The 17706-nt window shown below is 44.6% G+C and overlaps 1 protein-coding gene across 9 annotated transcripts in view; it reads right to left on the bottom strand.

Moving 5' to 3' along the window:
• ADCYAP1R1 (ADCYAP receptor type I) overlaps positions 1-17706 on the bottom strand; it is a 180541-nt gene that overhangs the window by 119273 nt on the left and 43562 nt on the right. For all 9 annotated transcript variants that reach the window (XM_048837440.2, XM_048837444.2, XM_048837443.2 and 6 more), the window contains exon 3: positions 561-666. In XM_048837440.2, coding sequence (XP_048693397.1) covers positions 561-666 — 106 coding nt within the window. The remainder of the gene's footprint in view (positions 1-560; positions 667-17706) is intronic.

Raw genomic sequence — 17706 nt, 5'->3', positions numbered from 1 at the left:
GGAGGATTCTGTCTATCAACCTGGCACTCATCACGGTAGCCTATGATTAATGTCTGTAAAGCACTTTTGAGGTCCTTTGATCAGGGGTTCCACTGGTGCAAATTATTACAGAAATGAAGACAGGAACATAGGAACTGCCATTCCAGAAGACACCAACGCTCTCATATACAACTTCCAACAGTGGCTGATGTCAGATGCTCCAAATGAAGGTGTAAAACCCCATAGGGCCTGATCCAGTCAATGCCTATTGAAAAGTCTTTCCAGTGACTTCTATGGGCTCTGGATCAGTCCCATAAATATACCTCATTGTGTCATACTGTACTATGGAAGGAAGTATATTCCTGACCTTGGCTGGTTATCCGCATTTGCCCTGAAGCATGACAGTTAATTGCTCTTATAATGTTTATCCTAGGTAATTTAACTTTAATTGCTAAATCATATTCTAGTATGCCTTTGGCATCAATATTCTGTTTGTCACATGGTAGATCACACATGTAATAAGAGGGAAACTCTGGAATGCATTCGTTCAACATACATATCCATACCAAACTGGAACTCACCTGGGGAGGACTCATTCAGTGGATTGAGGGCACTTGCTCTCTTGATTTTCTCCAGACAGGCCTCCTGCTCCTTTCTGATGATGCAGTCTGAGTGCGTCGCTGCGACCTGAAAGGCAGAAAGCAGAACCATTACAAATACACCAGTCTATCCTGAGCTCATGGGAAAACCAGTAAATCTTGAGATCCTCCTCTAGGGGTAAAAAACGCCCTGGAAGGTGAAATAAATACACTGTAAACTCACTGCCCAGTGCTGAAGACCTAAAGCTAAACAACAGGATTACAATGGACATTAATTATTGCAAGGAATGTCATCTGTTTTATTTTTTCTGCTATCCACTTCTAATACACTGCTTTTATAGAGTCTGAATCACAGAGGAAGGATCATCTAGTGGTTAAATCAGTAAATGGGGACTCAGAAGCCCTAGAGTCAGTTCCCAGTACTGCCATTTACTCTTGTGTAACCTCAGGCATGTCACTGAATCTACCTCTTTCTTCTAGTTTTCAGCCAGGTAAATACTTTTGTGGCTGTGAAGCCCTGTTTCCTCCTTTCCTCTCTTCTCCCATGGCTACAAGATGGTTTTACAGCCAAAATGAAATGCAATCCCAGCTAAACTGAGCTGTGTTGATCACATCTCTCCTGGTACTAGCCACTGTCTTTATATCTCAACAGAAGTCCAGGGTAGGACACACTGCAAAGGAAGAGAGAAAAGGAAGTCACCAGGGGTTTGTATATGCAGGGCAGTAATGCAGAGTACAGGAGTGTGATCTCTAAAGCACATTAACGGGTTAGACGTTAATTGGTCCTGTGAGAGGGCTTTCCCTTCACCCCCTCCCCTGGTTCCTGTCACGCAGACAGAAAGCAGAAGACCAGAAGTCTAAAGTGCAGGCAACGTGATGTTTATTGGGGTTAGTTCCAAGCAAGCATATCCATAGCTTTACACGTCGGTAGAGTCTGTTTCCCAGTGTTCCATTTCCAGCTCTGACGCCGCAGAGCTTGCCTGTGTCCCTGTTCCCCCTTCTTGGCAAGCCCAAATTTACCTGCAATGCACGCCCACAGTCCCGTGCCTTTTGTACCCCATCGGAGGGGTGAGGAGTGAGGTTGTGTTACGGTCAGGGACAGGCATTTCTTTGATCTTTTAGTGTTTTATACCTTCCCCCCAATCCCTCTTTGCCCCTCCCGCCTGATTGCTTGACCGTGCCTGGAGATAGGGGTTGAGGCAATCTTAAAGTGTGCTTATATATGTTACATTCCTACCGTGCCCTGTAACACTTTAACTGCTCTGTCCCTTATCTCTCCCTATTGTACTCACAGACCCATCTGGCCAGGTAGAGGTAACACACACAGTGTCTTTGTTCACACATATTACTAAGGATATGAGAGTATCAAAGGTCAAACCCAGAATTCTATCCCAGGCTGACAAGCAGGCTTGTATGCTAACAGGTCCGTGTAGACCTTGCTGGTATGAACTAAAAGTTCCCTACTAGGTTTTCACATCGTGCCCACGTTACAGAGAGGTGACTTGCCAAGGTCACACGGAACACCAGGGACAAAGCTGAGCAGAGAGCCCAGGCCTGAGTCCTAGTGCAGTGCACTACCCCCTAGGACACGCTGCCTTTATACGGAACGCTGCCTTCACTTTAAGAAAATAACACCACGTTTGGGATGCACTATGAAAGAGGTGCCAGTGTTTGAATGAGTTATACGGAGATGGGCTATATCATCTAATTCTGTTTCCAGGCTGAGAATTTCCCAGGAGGTCTCTGGAAATCACAGATTAAGCCCAGCATGCATGACTTTCTCAGTTCACTGAATGACACTCATGCATAGGGATGCTATGTCCCTAGCCTCCCAAGTATGGCCAAACAGCACCGCAAAATGTACACAGTAATGGAAGCATGAGTTTCCCAGGTGTAACTTTGGTCTCTTTAAACGTGCAACAAACCTTATGAATTCTCTGAGTGTTCCATGAGCGGGTTGGGCACTTCAGGGCAGAAGGTTTGGGGAAAATCCAGGGTGGGGAGTGTGTTGGGGTCACCCTGCAAGTAGTAACCACAGTTGATGGAGACCCTGGTGGGGCTCCTGTGTTGTTGGCAGGCTGCTGGGGTCAGAACGCTGAACCAGGGCTGCAGAGCTCTGAACCAGATGCTCAGGGAACTGTTTTTGTCCACTGGCTGTTGGTGTCCAAGCTGTGAGCCACAACAGCAGAGCATTTAAGGCACCAAGGGATACAGGCAGTAACACACCCCTGCACTTCTGTGAGCTGAACCCCCAAAACGTGACACGAGGGTCACAGCATTCTCTGATTTTATCTCTTTTGACTTGAGGATATTTGCTGCTCCCAGACAGACCAGTTGCAGTTTCCCCGAAAATCCCAGTGATATCTGCAATTCTGGTACACACTGATGGATATCACAAAACCTAGAAGCCAGGAAGAGAGCATGAGAAAGACAAATGAATTTTTAGAACCAAAACCCAGAAATCCCAGAGAACCAAGTGACTGGGACTCCTCGAACTTCTAGGAAGGCAGGCATATTTTTGTTTAGTATGCAATGAACTAAAAATTAATCAAGCAAAAGGAGTAGGAGACCTGAACTTGTGATGCTGAAGAAAAAGAAATGTAGACTGATGGCTTTAAAAATAGATGCTGGCTATTTAGTCTAAAGAAATAAGATAAAAGACACATGCTGCTACTGTGGTAAAGCAGCCTAGTGGATAGTGTATTGAACCCTGATTCTAGTAATGTGGGTTCTATCCCCAGTTCTGCTGGTAGCATACTGGGCAACCTTTGACAAGTCACTTTGTCTCTAGTCCTCAGTTTCCCCATCTAATAGATAGTCATATTGACTTTCCTTCACAAAGCACTATGAGAGATATAGGCATCATTAACAAAGCACTTTAGAGACATGGAACACATTCATGTTATTTTTGAGCCTACATTTGTAAAGATACGTTATAAGTTCTGTGTACTCCTCTGTTTCTATAGTGCCTAGCACAGGAGGCCCTGCTCTTCATAGGTCCCTAGACATTACAGATTAAATCATAAGCATTGCTTAGTTGCATCAAATAAGCAAATGTAAGGCTAGCTTGTGCCACAAGGACACAGCCCGTCATCCGGGGCAGTACATTGCTGAGCTGCCCCTAAGGATCCTTGTGAAGGAACTGTGGCTCAGGGCGTCACAATCCCCTCACTAAACCCCTTTGCTACAGGGAGTTGATGGTTTGTTGCTGGCTTATTTCACAAGCTAATTATGACACCTCCTCTCCTCCAGCTCTGGTTTAGCTGCATTGGCCAGTGCTCTGGGGGGAATGGTGCCATGGCTTCTGCACATCAACCTCCCCGCCCCTTGCTCTGGAGGGTGTAATAGTGAAAATGGAGTAGTAGACACCCATCATTATTTACTTCTGCACACAGGGCCCCAAGGTCTAGCCAGCCCATACACAGGTGTAAGGAGGGTGCTCCTGAGCCAGTGAGATGTCCATGGACCAATCTAGCTAAGGGATCAAATGGACACTGGTAGCATAAGATATCCTATCCCATTGGTCAGGGTGGTACACTGAAGAGCTCTAGAAATTAAAATGACCCAATGCCATATTTGTAGCCATTGATCAACACTTGTTTTAGAAAAAGTTTAATTGAAAGCAAATCACAAGTGGAAATCAAAAAAGCTCTTCATGGCGTATGAATAGATTTCAGAAGTCTCAGTGTGCCACCACTGAAGAACTGGTTCAGAGACAAAAAACAATGAGGATTTCCCCCAAAATGTAGAATTCATGGCTAGAAATGCTGGTATAAAAATAGAATATTCCCTTCAATGGATATTCTGTGGGTCAATCCTGCAAACACTTAAGAATTTTATTCACATGAGTAAACTGAATGTGACTACTCAAGCAAGTAAAAGTTACTCTTGTGCTTAAGAGTTTCCAGGATCAGACCTTATATTTGTAAAACCAAAGTCCTGATGTAACAGGAATTGGTACAATACTCTTGGTACATTCATTGCAACAAAGAAATTATTTAAAAAGTTATACAATAACATTAGCTTTCTTTCTCCTTTGATCTCTGTATTTCCTATCTATAAGGACCTGAGCCAAAGTTCACTGAATCGAATGGGAGTCTTTCCACCTACTTCACGAGTATTTAGATCAGGCAAAAAGAAAAGGAGTAGTTGTGACACCTTAGAGACTAACAAATTTATTTGAGAATAAGCCTTAGATCAGGCAGTAAGAAAGAGAGAGAAAGAGAGAGACAGAGACTGTGTATATGAATATAGTTGAGCCCTTTGGAAACAAAGTTATCTACATCAACAAACTATAAAGATGAAATGGAGTCCGATTCATCTCTGGTGTAACTCTATTGTCTTCAGTGATGTTACACTAGGGATGAGTTTAATCCATTGGGTTTATTTTATCATTGACTTCATACTGAATTACATTTGTTTACTACCTCTATTCTGATTCTCATTTTTAAAAAAGCTAACTCACCAAAATGATGAATACGCATGAGGGAATTACTTACAGAAAGGAAGTTTGTTTGCAATGTTATTAGCTTTCATCCCCATTTCTAACAAGCAGCAATTGGTCCAACCAGGGCTTGGAGTCATTGATCGTTTCTCAGCCTACTTGTGGGGATGCTCAGGAATTATCTCTGATTAGATAGATTTTCTTGGCACTGATTTATGCCATTACTGCTCCCTACAACATTGGCCTGGCAACTGAATACATTGTTTACTCCATAAAGGCCGCACGTCAGTCACTTGATTGTGCTTTTATCAGTTGGCCTAAACGGAGACCAAACTCCTGTAATTTCAAAACACTTCAGACAAAAAGTTAAAGAGGAAAGTCATTAGAAAGTTATTCAAAGCGAGTCACAGGAATACAATCGATGGAATATTTTTTGACATTCTGTTTAAAACAAATTGCACCTAAAATGACAGAACCAGCTGGGAAAACAGATCATTGATCCCTTTCAATGGGTTAATGCATATGTAAGATGTGGTTACCTTCTGGAGCTGAAGGACTCCCTGGGAGATGCATGTCTATCTGCACACAAGAAAATAGCTACAGTATAATCACCCACAATTCACTTAATGGATGCCTTCTGAAGCGGTAACTCTGGATAAAAAGGTGAATTATGCAACCAGCAGTACCTTCTATTTCTTGAGTTTGGCATATGCAGCCTTTCATTTTCTGGAGAAGACCAATTATCAGATCTGTCTGTGAGCCCGAGTGACACGAGGCAGGTATTCTCAATGCCATCTCCGGGGTACATAGGAATTGCCATTCCAAATTAGACTGAGGGTACATCTTTGGTCATCCCCTGGCTGCAACAGCAACCAACACCAGCTGCTTTAGAGGAAGGTTCTTGACTTCCTGTCTTCGATGACTATGCAATGACCTGCTATCAGGGGGACGTGTCTTACTAACCTCAGCTCTTCGAGGTTGTGATGTATGCCCTGAAACACAAGGCCATCTATTCAACTCTCTCATTTTTAATCTTATTAAATATTACTGCGGACCTCATTATCCATTTCAGTATCTAGCCCTTCCTAAATCCAGCTAAACCCATTCTGCTGTGACCCTCACCCCTGCTCTGGTCCTTTATGTTAGGTAAAAGACTGCTAAGCCCCCTGTTTCAGGCTGAGGGGGTGGGGAGAGATTCCTCCAGCACAAGCACTGTAGAGACAACTGCAGGCTGCCTTCCAACGAGCCCTTGCAAACCTTGTTGTAGGGGGCACACTGGGACATTTGTGGGGTTGGACCATGGTACTGTGGAGAACCTGGGTGGTGCTGCCACCAGAAGGGCAGTCCAGGGAGGCTGCTGTAATGCCGTCAGGCCACCAGGGCTGTTTAAATTAACTCAGCGGCTGCTCCAGCCCTCAGGGCAGTCTGGGATCCGTGGGATTAAGGGATGCAGAAAGGTGGTTTAAAACCCCCTTAACTCCTCTTCTCCATGGTCTGCATGTTCTGTGGTAGTGCCTCTGGGTTGGTATGTCTGCACTGCAATTATCGGGTGCGATTACAGCTCATGGAAACATACCCATGCTAGCTTTCATCTAGCTAGTTCACGTGCTGGAGCAGTGAAGCTGCGGCAGCATCACTGGGGATCCCCTTTCAAATCCCCAAGTGGCCAGTTTTGCTGTCTGTGTAGCCCCTGAACTCTGGCAGGGCTCACGATCAGGGCCGCAGAGTGGCTGAATGTGGGCACCATGCCAAAATAACCTTGAAGGATGTTATTATTCTAAAGCAGAGCAAATCCACCCGAGTGCAAAACCTAATTCTCCAGATGGACATTTGGAAATAACGTGACTCTTGAGACTTTCTACTTGTGGCTTTGCTCGACTGTTCATTTGTTTGCAAAGCAGAGTACTGTTCTTACCCATTATATATGTGACCATTTACACTTAATTAAACTTAAATAAAACCCCAATGGAAATACTTCAGGCAGGAAATGCCCTTTGTTTAGAATCTCAGCAAGAACTCACCATTCAATGGGGTCATGACTAGCTTTCAACCTTTCCAGAGTACTGTACCCCTTTCAGGAGTCTGGTTGGTCTTCTGTGCCCCCAAGTTTCACCTCACTTAAAAACTACTTGCTTACAAAATCAGACATAAAAATACAAAAGCATCACAGCACACTAGTAGTGAAAAATTGCTTGCTTTCTCACTTTTACCGTATAATTATAAAATAAATCAACTGGAATATAAATATTGTATTTACACTTCAGTGTATCGAGCAGGATAAACAAGTCATTGTCTGTATGAAATTTTAGTTTGTACTGACTTTGCCAGTGCTTTTTATGTAGCCTGTTGTAAAAGTAGGCAAATATCTCAATGAGTTGATGTACCTCCGGAAGACCTCTGTGTACTCCCAGGGGTACGGGTACCCCTGGTTGAGAACCACTGATCTGAGTCACACTTAGAGCTGAGCAACAACTACCACTAGATGAGCCTAGAAACCCACCCAGGGAGTAAGTTTTAATTAATCTCCTAATTAAATTAAAGCTATTTGCCCTCAACTTTACCAAACATCCTCACCCGGCTCTGACACAGTGTCCTGCTAATGCTCTTATGTTCTCCCAAGGGGTTTCAATATTTAGGAGAATGTATCAGACTGTGATTAGAAAGAAGGGTGCTTAAGGATAGGGTCATAGCGTTCACTATAATGGTGGCCATTCATAATGGCAGAACTTTTTAATTCTAATTCTAAAATTCATGTGTGTTCATTTCAGAGCCAGGAGACACTGGTTCCCGTGTTATGTCCAAGTGGGAAAAGGCAAATCTCTTAATGAACCCATTATTCAGAGGACTGAGGCCAGTAATCTGTAAACCAACCTTCTCAATAAATCTCTCTCCATAGATTTGCCTCTGTCCCACTGCACATACTTGGGGTGGGAGGAAGAAACCTATTCAGAAGCAAGTGGAGGAGGAGGCTGAATGGTGTGTCAGAGTAACACCACAGTAAAACTGACCAGCTTGGAGCCTAACTGAGGGAAAAGTAGAAGCTGAAGATCTGGAAAAGCTTCCCAATGATGAACAGTTAGAATGCAGAATAATAATAATGCCCCGGGGAAAGGGAGGCCCCCAGCTCTGGAGATGTTTAACATTGGGGCTGGAAAAAAACACAGGGATTGGAGACCTTGTTTCTCTACTCTGTTCAAGTCTGCTTGGGTGGAGCACACAGCAGGGGGTACAGTTGCCCCAGTGCCCAGACCGGGTACCAGTTAGAGCTGCTCTGTGCAGCCATAACTTAGGGTGGTGGAGAACAGGGCATAGTTTTGCTTCCCCATGGCCACTCCCTAACCCAACCCTTCTACCCCCTACACATCCTCTCCTTCCCCTTAAACCAGGGGAGGAGAAAAGGGATGGTTGGTTGAGCTGCTTACATCAGCTTGCTCCTGGCAGTGATTTCCTCTGTGCAGATGGGAATTCTCTCCTGGACTCCCCTGGCTAGTTTAACACCACTTTGGGCTGCTTCCATGACACAATATAGCCTTAGCTGACTGGTGAGACTAAATATACCAAAGGGGCTAGTTATTTTGGCTGCCTGACTTGAGAAGCCTTAAAGTGGCCTGATTTTCAGAGGGTTGGATGCTTGGTATTTTCAGAAAGTCAGTCCCCTTCGAGGTTGCTCAGGGTGGGGCTCCAAATTCTCACTGGCAGAGCTGGTCAGCAGTTATCTTTTCAAGTCACTTCAACATTAAACTGCATTTTCCGGTGGTGACCCATTGCCTTATGGGAGATGAAGTTTGGGGTCCCACATTTCCCCATTCTCCTATGGGCTGGGCTCCCTGGCCAAGACTCCACCTTCCATGATGTAACAAGGTGTATGCTCTGGCATGGTGCACCATGGGAGTCACCTGGTTGTTTGTGCAAACTACACAGGTTACAGTTCCCATGAAGCACCCATACGGAAATGCAGTTTAATGCGGAACTGACTCAACACAAAGCGTTTTGGGTGAGTTCAACCAAAATGAAACACTTTGAGTCGGGAATATTTGTTTTATTTTGCTCAAAAATGCTGCTATTCAATATTTCACCATTTCTGAACTCAAATTTGTGAAAAGTTTAGATATTTCAACATTTTGTCCTCATTTGGGATGAAAATTTCCTATCAAATATGCTTATATGCCCCCGCTCACCACAGTAGATGAGCACCTATCTCCAAATTTGGGCACCTGGTTAGTGCCTAGATTTCCAGACACAGCTCCTATTGCGGTCAATGAGAGGTGTGGATGCTCATGACACCTGAATATTCAAGCCCAAACTTATATAATTGCTGAAATATGGAGTTAAGCATCTAACATCAGGCATTCATGTTTGAAAATTTTTGCTAGATATATCCCCCACCCCCCATTTCCCACATCTCTCGCTCTATAGGTTAACAGAAGATTGCACTCACATTGTAACAGGCTCTCACAGTGGCTCGATCACCAAACTTCAGATCCCGGACTATGGTTCCATTGCAGCTCTAGGTCTTATGCAACCTCCACATATCATAAAAGGCCACGTTCAGTGATCCACAATCATCTCAGTTACACCATGAGAGTTAACAGGTAAATTCCCAAGAACCAAGTCCCAGGTTTCACTTTATGAATCCCATCATGCACACAGACAGACACTCTCTTGTACGATGACTTCTGCTCAGCTAGACCAGTGAAGGTCTTACCCAGTTGGGAAGGATTCATGATAAATCCTATTTCTCCCATGTTACGCCCTCCTAATGTTTTAAGTCTCAATGAAAACAAAATGTAATATACATCTAAGTGTTAAGCCTGCCATCGAGACTGGGAGGTCTCACTACAGAATATAGTGGCATGGGGCTTTCTCCAAGGAGAACAGAGAGGGCAGCTGGTGCTGTTTGCCAAGCAGATGTCTGATTGACTGCAATGTACAGACATTTAGGCCTGATGATCTTCTGCATATTTATACAAGAGACAATTTTTTAGTGTCAGAGGGGAAAAAAACCCAACACCCCAAGTATGCAAAGCCATTAATCTACATTAACCATAGTAGACTTGGGCCAAAATTATCAGCCTGGCTTCTTAAATTTAGGCTTCTCAAACTGCAATTGCTTAGCATCTTTGAAAAAAATCAGGCCACAACTATTTAAGTAGATAAATATAGATTCAAGAGCCTAGCTTTAGCTCCCCAGGTTTGAAAATGTTCGTCTGGCTTCCTATAAATGACACTGGTGACCTTATATTATATCTTCACAGATGCTCAGCTTCTGACATCTGCTGCAATCCACGATCCCTGCAGTCCTGCTGCATTACAAATCCCCGCAGGGCAAGCCAAGTTTTGTCTCTATATTTAACCTTGGCAGTTGCTGCATTAGCACCATGCAGCATGCTCTGTCTGACTGATCTTTCTTTTCATGCCAACCAGGAGTTAATGCATTAGCACTTCTTCTTGGAGGTTGCAATTAGTGATGAAAGAACCTCTGAAAGTTTGGAGCTCAGGTTCAGCTAAAGTCCCCAAAGCATGGATGCTTACCATCCTGAATTATCCAAAACGTCTGACATGCCATCCCCACATCCAGCTCCCTATTCAGATCCCTTCCTTACAAATGACTTTGTAGCAGGGGGTTGGACTAGATGATCTCCTGAGGTCTCTTCCAACCCTAATCTCCTATGAATCTATGATTCTATGACCCAGTTCACCTCTGCTCATGTTGCTTTCTTGGTTATTGGGACAATAGCCTGCTACCGCACTTTTCTGCCCCTCCCCCAGCATTCCAGGGGGACGAAGAGGTGTAAAGCACTTCTCCTCCCTCTGGGTGGTTTCCAAGGAGAAGTCTGAGATCTCTTTCTTTCCTCAAGACAACAACATCGTTTCTAAGGGGAGATCCAGGACCTTTATCCGCCCCTGCCACTTTTATGTGAACAAAATGTACAAGGTGAGGGCTCCAGTCACAATCTTCCATCCCCATTCCTCTCTGGGCTGCAGCTTAGTTATATGGCAAGGATATGCAGGATAGCAGGGAGAGAGAAGGGGTGGAAGGGAGTATGTATTTTAATCTACTTGGTTCACCCATTCCTTGTGCCGGCTGTGCAACCTGCCCCCACCTTACCTGTCATCTCTCATTCCCTATTGAGATGACGCCTCGCGCCTCCAATCAGCCTAGGATGCCAGCTTCCATCACCCACTTGTTAAATGTTCCACCTTGGTGCTTTCTCCCAGGCTGCCCTTCACGATTGGGAGGGACTCACTGAAAACATCTACAAAGCCACACATAGGTGATGGAACCAGGGGTCCTGGGGGAGCTGCCGCTCCCCGGCTTGAAGTGGTTTCCATTATATACAGAGTTTACCATTTGATTCAATGGCTCTCTGAGCTCCCACTGCACAAATTATTCCAGCACCCCTGAAACCAGCTCATTGGCCATCTTCAACCCCTCCTTAAAAATCTCCTCTTCTATGAAGCCTACAAACTTGCTCATCTCATCTCCTGCTGTGCTGTCATCCTGACTAATATTGTCTCATTGTTTGCTTGTACTCCCCTGCCTGCCTATGACCATCTGCTGTCTCTTCTCTTATACTTAAATTGTAAACCCTTTGGAGCAGGGATAGTCTTTTTCTTCTCTGTGCAGTGCCTAGCACAATAGGGTCCTGGTCCATGCTTGGGGCTCTTAGGGGCAACAATAATAAATTAACAATAATGTACGTTCAGCCACATTAATTCTGGATGCCAAATAAGTTATAGAGATAAATAAGGTGGATCCTTCTGTCACCGGAGGGATAATATTGCAGCTAAAGAAAGAACTGGAAGGATGGATGGGGATGTACAATATTTTATATTAACCCTCATGGGTTGGTCTGAGTGACGTTAAAACATTTTTGACTGCCTTCTATCAGATTTTCAAGGTTATTGTCTTTAAATTATATACAGTAAGCCTTTACCAGTGCAATTTTATAGGTATAACTCCCCCCCCCCCAAAAAACAAGCAGTTGTATAAAAGTAAGCAATGTACACAAAATAAAGAATGAAGCAATAATACTGAAGATAGAAATTTCATTAAATTAATAATTATTCATCGTGATCCCTATAACTCATCACCGTGGTATCAAATGGTCCCTGGTTCTAGCCAGGATAGAGGAGCATTCACGCACCCTGGGCAAGGATCAGTCCTTGCTTCCTCTGATTAAATATATCAGTGGAAATTGGTCTTAAGATATGGTTTTTACCATATTAATAGTGTCATCATTCCGGGATTGAGGGAGTAGGAAGCAGGATGCAGCTGCAGCAAAAAACAACAGAAACTAATCAATAGTCAGTGGTAGATAAACAACAGGGCAGATCTACACTAGAAGCGCAAGGTTGGCGCAGCTGCGTCACTGTAGCAGGTCTGGTGAAGATGCTCTATGCCAACAGGAGAGAGCTCTCCCCTTGTCATAAATGCTCCACCTCGGCAAGAGGCAGAAGCGATGTTGGCCGGAGAGCATCTTCCACCGACATAACACCAGTGTGGAGAGTGTTTAGGTCACTGTCATTTGCGTTGCTCAAGTGGGTGTTTTTTCACACCCCTGAGCAACGTAACTTAGATCGACTTCACCGGTAGTGTAAACCTGCCCATAGCAACATGGATGTTTATCAGCAGAGACATTATTGGCCTCAATCTAGACATTTTATTCATAAAAACATCCCAAAGAAATCTCTTAGGCAGCTGCAGAAGAAACTGGATGAACAGAACAAGTGTGCTGAAGTGCACGGAGAAGGGAAAGGGTAGGTAAACATAAAGATGAGGTCAGATTTTTTTAGCCTTCAGAACCATGTTAGAAATCTTCTGGGATGGTTGTTTCTTCATGGTGTGCTGCAATATGTTAGATCAGGGGTCGGCAACCTTCGGAATGCGGCCCATCAAGGTAATCCGCTGGCGGGCTGCGAGACATTTTGTTGATGTTGACCATCTGCAGGCACGCCCCCCCCCCCCCCCCAGCTCCCAGTGGCTGCAGTTCACCATTCCCGGCCAATAGGAGCTGCGGGAAGCTCACCAGGAGCATTTGCATAGTTTTGCGTGTCAGTGTGGGGCATTGTGGGAAGTCTTCTGAAAGCCAGCAACAGTCAATGTAAGCAACTCAGTGTCTACACTGACACTGTGTCAACATAACTACATCAACCTAAGCACTACACCTCTCATGGAGCTGGAGTTATTATGGCGACGTAGTGGGCGAGTTACATTGGCGGGAGTGACATTTTAGTGTAGACCCTTACAGGATTAGGTTGACTTACGCTGCCTTCCGTTGACCTAACTCTGTGGTATAGACCAGGCCTCAGCAGTTCCCAGATAAGTATTTTGTGAGAGAACCATTGCTTCCTTTTAAGAAATGGGAGTCAAAGTGGGACTAAAGTGAAGCTGTTCGCCTCCTGCCCAGAGAAACAAATAGAAGGCTTTGTTGAATTGGGCTATTTACCCTTGGGGTCTGCAGTCATAACTACACTGGGAAATTATATATGGTAGCAATATATTTCTTGATGGGCTTTACAGATTTTGACTAATTCATCCCATACAATACCCCAGGAAAACAGACAAATATTGTGCTTCAGATGCGGAAATTGGGGCACATAATGGATAGATGCCTATTGAAGGCCATGGACTGAACCAATGGGAGAGCCAGTCTTGGAATACCTGAGTTCCTGACTAATGCCACAGAGTTGTAGTAAATGACAGGTAAGCAATACAAAGAAATGTTCCTGGTTTTGCTCATACCCTCCCTTCCTACCCTTTGGCTTTAACTCCTGTCTCCTTATTAACGCAGCTTGCAGTCTGCACTGAGGCTGTCTCACTGAGAGCTGACTCTACAGTAAATCTGCACAGGCTGCTGATTCAGCAATAGAAAGGAAGAAAAGTCCAGCAACACCCTTATTACAGACTTGAATAATTTCCCTCCAGGAGCTGGATATTAATAGCTGAACAGCACATGCACAAAAGTCACTGAATCTGATATTTTATTTTACATGCTCTTTTCCAGTGGATCTAATATTTTATTTCTAGTTTTTATTTAACTGTTCATCCAATACGCCTCCAAATGTACCAATACCAAACAAGAAGAAAAAAAATCATAATAAAAGATCCTAAATCTCTGTAGTCCCCATACTGTTTGCTTATCACAGATATTATTATGGCTACTGCGGGGGAGAAGGGGAAGGTTTTAATGTAAGGCAACCATTTTGTGCTTTGTAATCTGCTACCAAACATTTTTAAGACCCAGATATCTGTTAAGCTTAAATAAAAAATGTATCAATGTTTAGATAGCTATGTGTGCACATAACCAGAAGCTTATGAAATGGGTTCAGATCTAGATGTTTTGCAATTAATGTATTGTATGGCTGTACTGAAAAACAAGTTTCTTATCTATATCTGTATTCTATTGCTTCTATCGGCAGAGCAGCTCAGTCATTTGCAGGCCCCAGCACGCTAGTTGCTGTATAAACAGACAGTAAGAGACTGTCTCGGCCCGAAGAGTTTATAGTCTAAGCAGACAAGATGGCATTATTAGCGTCCTTTTACAGATGGGGAACACAGAAAATGTAAGTGACTTTCCCAAGGTCACATAGGGGACACCGTGGCAGTCCTTGGAACTGAACCGACATCTTCTGGGTCCCTGTCCAGTGCTCTAATCCTCAAGATGATCTTCTAATACTATTTATTAATTAATACAGATTGGAGATCTTCTGATGAAAGATGCCGCATAAGTGCACAGTTAACATAAACCTATGTTAACTCTCTGCTTTACACAACCTCTGCAAAGTATCCCCATGTGGTTTCTAGCATAGTCTTGTTTGAACTTTATTTAAACACTGGCCTCTCCTAGGCAACCTGATTTTGCTCTGTAGTTATTCACAAACCTGCAGTGAACCTGGGCATTGCTCAGCTTGTGTTATTCTACACTCTTGGACCTTGACTCTCCAATCAGAACAGGTCTCACCAGAAATTGCTCTATCTTCTTCCTGTGAACCACCTCACTTATTTATATGCCCAGGCCAATTATTTAGCCACAATGGCAAATGTCTATGGGCCCAGTCAATGTCTTGCTGATTGCCTTCTACTCCTCAGTACACATATAACACTATCTATAAGTGTTACATAAAATGGCAGTGGTAATAATAAGTAGGCAGAGACGGGCTCCACCTAATGAAGAGACGGAAGAGCATCTTCGCAAGCAGGCTGGCTAACCTAGTGAGGAGGGCTTTAAACTAGGTTCACCAGGGGAAGGAGACCAAAGCCCTGAGGTAAGTGGGGAAGTGGGATACCGGAAGGAAGCACGAGCAGGAGCGCGCGAGAGGGCAGAGGTCCTGCCTCATACTGAGAAAGAGGGACGATCAGCGAGTTATCTCAAGTGCCTATACACAAATGCAAGAAGCCTGGGAAACAAGCAGGGAGAACTGGAAGTCCTGGCACGGTCAAGGAATTATGATGTGATTGGAATAACAGAGACTTGGTGGGATAACTCACATGACTGGAGTACTGTCATGGATGGATATAAACTGTTCAGGAAGGACAGGCAGGGCAGAAGGTGGGGGAGTTGCACTGTATGTAAGGGAGCAGTATGACTGCTCAGAGCTCTGGTACGAAACTGCAGAAAAACCTGTGTCTCTGGATTAAGTTTAGAAGTGTGAGCAACAAGGGTGATGTCGTGGTGGGAGTCTGCTATAGACCACCGGACCAGGGGGAGGAGGTGGACGAGCCTGTCTTCCGGCAACTCACGGAAGTTACTAGATCGCAGGCCCTGGTTCTCATGGGAGACTTCAATCACCCTGATGTCTGCTGGGAGAGCAATACAGCGGGGCATAGACAACCCAGGTAGTTTTTGGAAAGCGTAGGGGACAATTTCCTGGTGCAAGTGCTGGAGGAACCAGCTAGGGGCAGAGCTCTTCTTGACCTGCTGCTCACAAACTGGGAAGAATTAGTAGGGGAAACAAAAGTGGATGGGAACCTGGGAGGCAGTGACCATGAGTTGGTTGAGTTCAGGATCCTAACACAGGGAAGAAAGGAGAGCAGCAGAATACGGACCCTGGACTTCAGAAAAGCAGACTTTGACTCCCTCAGGGAACTGATGGGCAGGATCCCCTGGGAGAATAACATGAGGGGGAAAGGAGTCCAGGAGAGCTGGCTGTATTTTAAAGAATCCTTATTGAGGTTACAGGGACAAACCATCCCGATGTGTAGAAAGAATAGTAAATATGGCAGGTGACCAGCTTGGCTTAACAGCGAAATCCTTGCTGATCTTGAACACAAAAAAGAAGCTTACAAGAAGTGGAAGATTGGACAAATAACCAGGGAAGAGTATAAAAATATTGTTCGGGGATGCAGGAGTGAAATCAGGAAGGCCAAATCACACCTGGAGTTGCAGCTAGCAAGAGTAACAACAAGGGTTTCTTCAGGTATGTTAGCAACAAGAAGAAAGTCAAGGAAAGTGTGGGCCCCTTACTGAATGAGGGAGGCAACTTAGTGACAGAGGATGTGGAAAAAGCTTATGTATCCAATGCTTTTTTTTGCCTCTGTCTTCACGAACAAGGTCAGTTCCCAGACTACTGCACTGGGCAGCACAGCATGGGGAGGAGGAGACCAGCCCTCTGTGGAGAAAGAAGTGGTTCGGCACAATTTAGAAAAGCTGGACGAGCACAAGTCCATGGGGCCGGAGTGCTAATGGAGTTGGCGGATGTGATTGCAGAGCCATTGGCCATTATCTTTGAAAACTCATGGCGATTCAGGGAAGTCCCGGACGACTGGAAAAAGGCTAATGTAGTGCCCATCTTTAAAAAAGGGAAGAAGGAGGATCCTGGGAACTACAGGCCAGTCAGCCTCACCTCAGTCCCTGGAAAAATCATGGAGCAAGTCCTCAAAGAATCAATCCTGATGCACTTGCATGAGAGGAAAGTGATCAGGAACAGTCAGCATGGATTCACCAAGGGCAAGTCATGCCTGACTAATCTAATTGCCTTCTATGACGAGATAACTGGCTCTGTGGATGAGGGGAAAGCGGTGGACGTGTTGTTCCTTGACTTTAGCAAAGCTTTTGACACAGTCTCCCACATTATTTTTGCCAGCAAGTTAAAGAAGTATGAGCTGGATGAATGGACTATAAGGTGGATAGAAAGTTGGCTAGATTGTCGGGCTCACCAGGTGGTGATCAATGGCTCCATGTCTAGTTGGCAACCGGTATCAAGTGGAGTGCCCCAAGGGTCAGTCCTCAGGCTGGTTTTGTTCAATATCTTCATTAATGATCTGGAGGATGGTGTGGATTGCACTCTCAGCAAGTTTGCAGATGACACTAAACTGGGAGGAGAGGTAGATACGCTGGAGGGTAGGGATAGGATACAGAGGGACCTAGACAAATTAGAGGATTGGGCCAAAAGAAATCTCATGAGGTTCAACAAGGACAAGTGCAGAGTCCTGCACTTAGGATGGAAGAATCTAATGCACAGCTACAGACTAGGGACCAAATGGCTCAGCAGCAGTTCTACAGAAAAGGACCCAGGGGTGACAGTGGACGAGAAGTTGGATATGAGTCAACAATGTGCCCTTGTTGCCAAGAAGGCTAATGGCATTTTGGGATGTATAGGTAGGGGCACTGCCAGCAGATCGAGGGATGTGATCGTTCCCCTCTATTCGACATTGGTGAGGCCTCATCTGGAGTACTGTGT

The sequence above is a fragment of the Caretta caretta genome, chromosome 2, assembly GCF_965140235.1.
Source record: "Caretta caretta isolate rCarCar2 chromosome 2, rCarCar1.hap1, whole genome shotgun sequence".
NCBI classification, from domain to species: domain Eukaryota; kingdom Metazoa; phylum Chordata; order Testudines; family Cheloniidae; genus Caretta; species Caretta caretta.
Note: the sequence above shows the minus strand (reverse complement) of the source record. Positions and strands in the feature narration are given on the sequence as shown.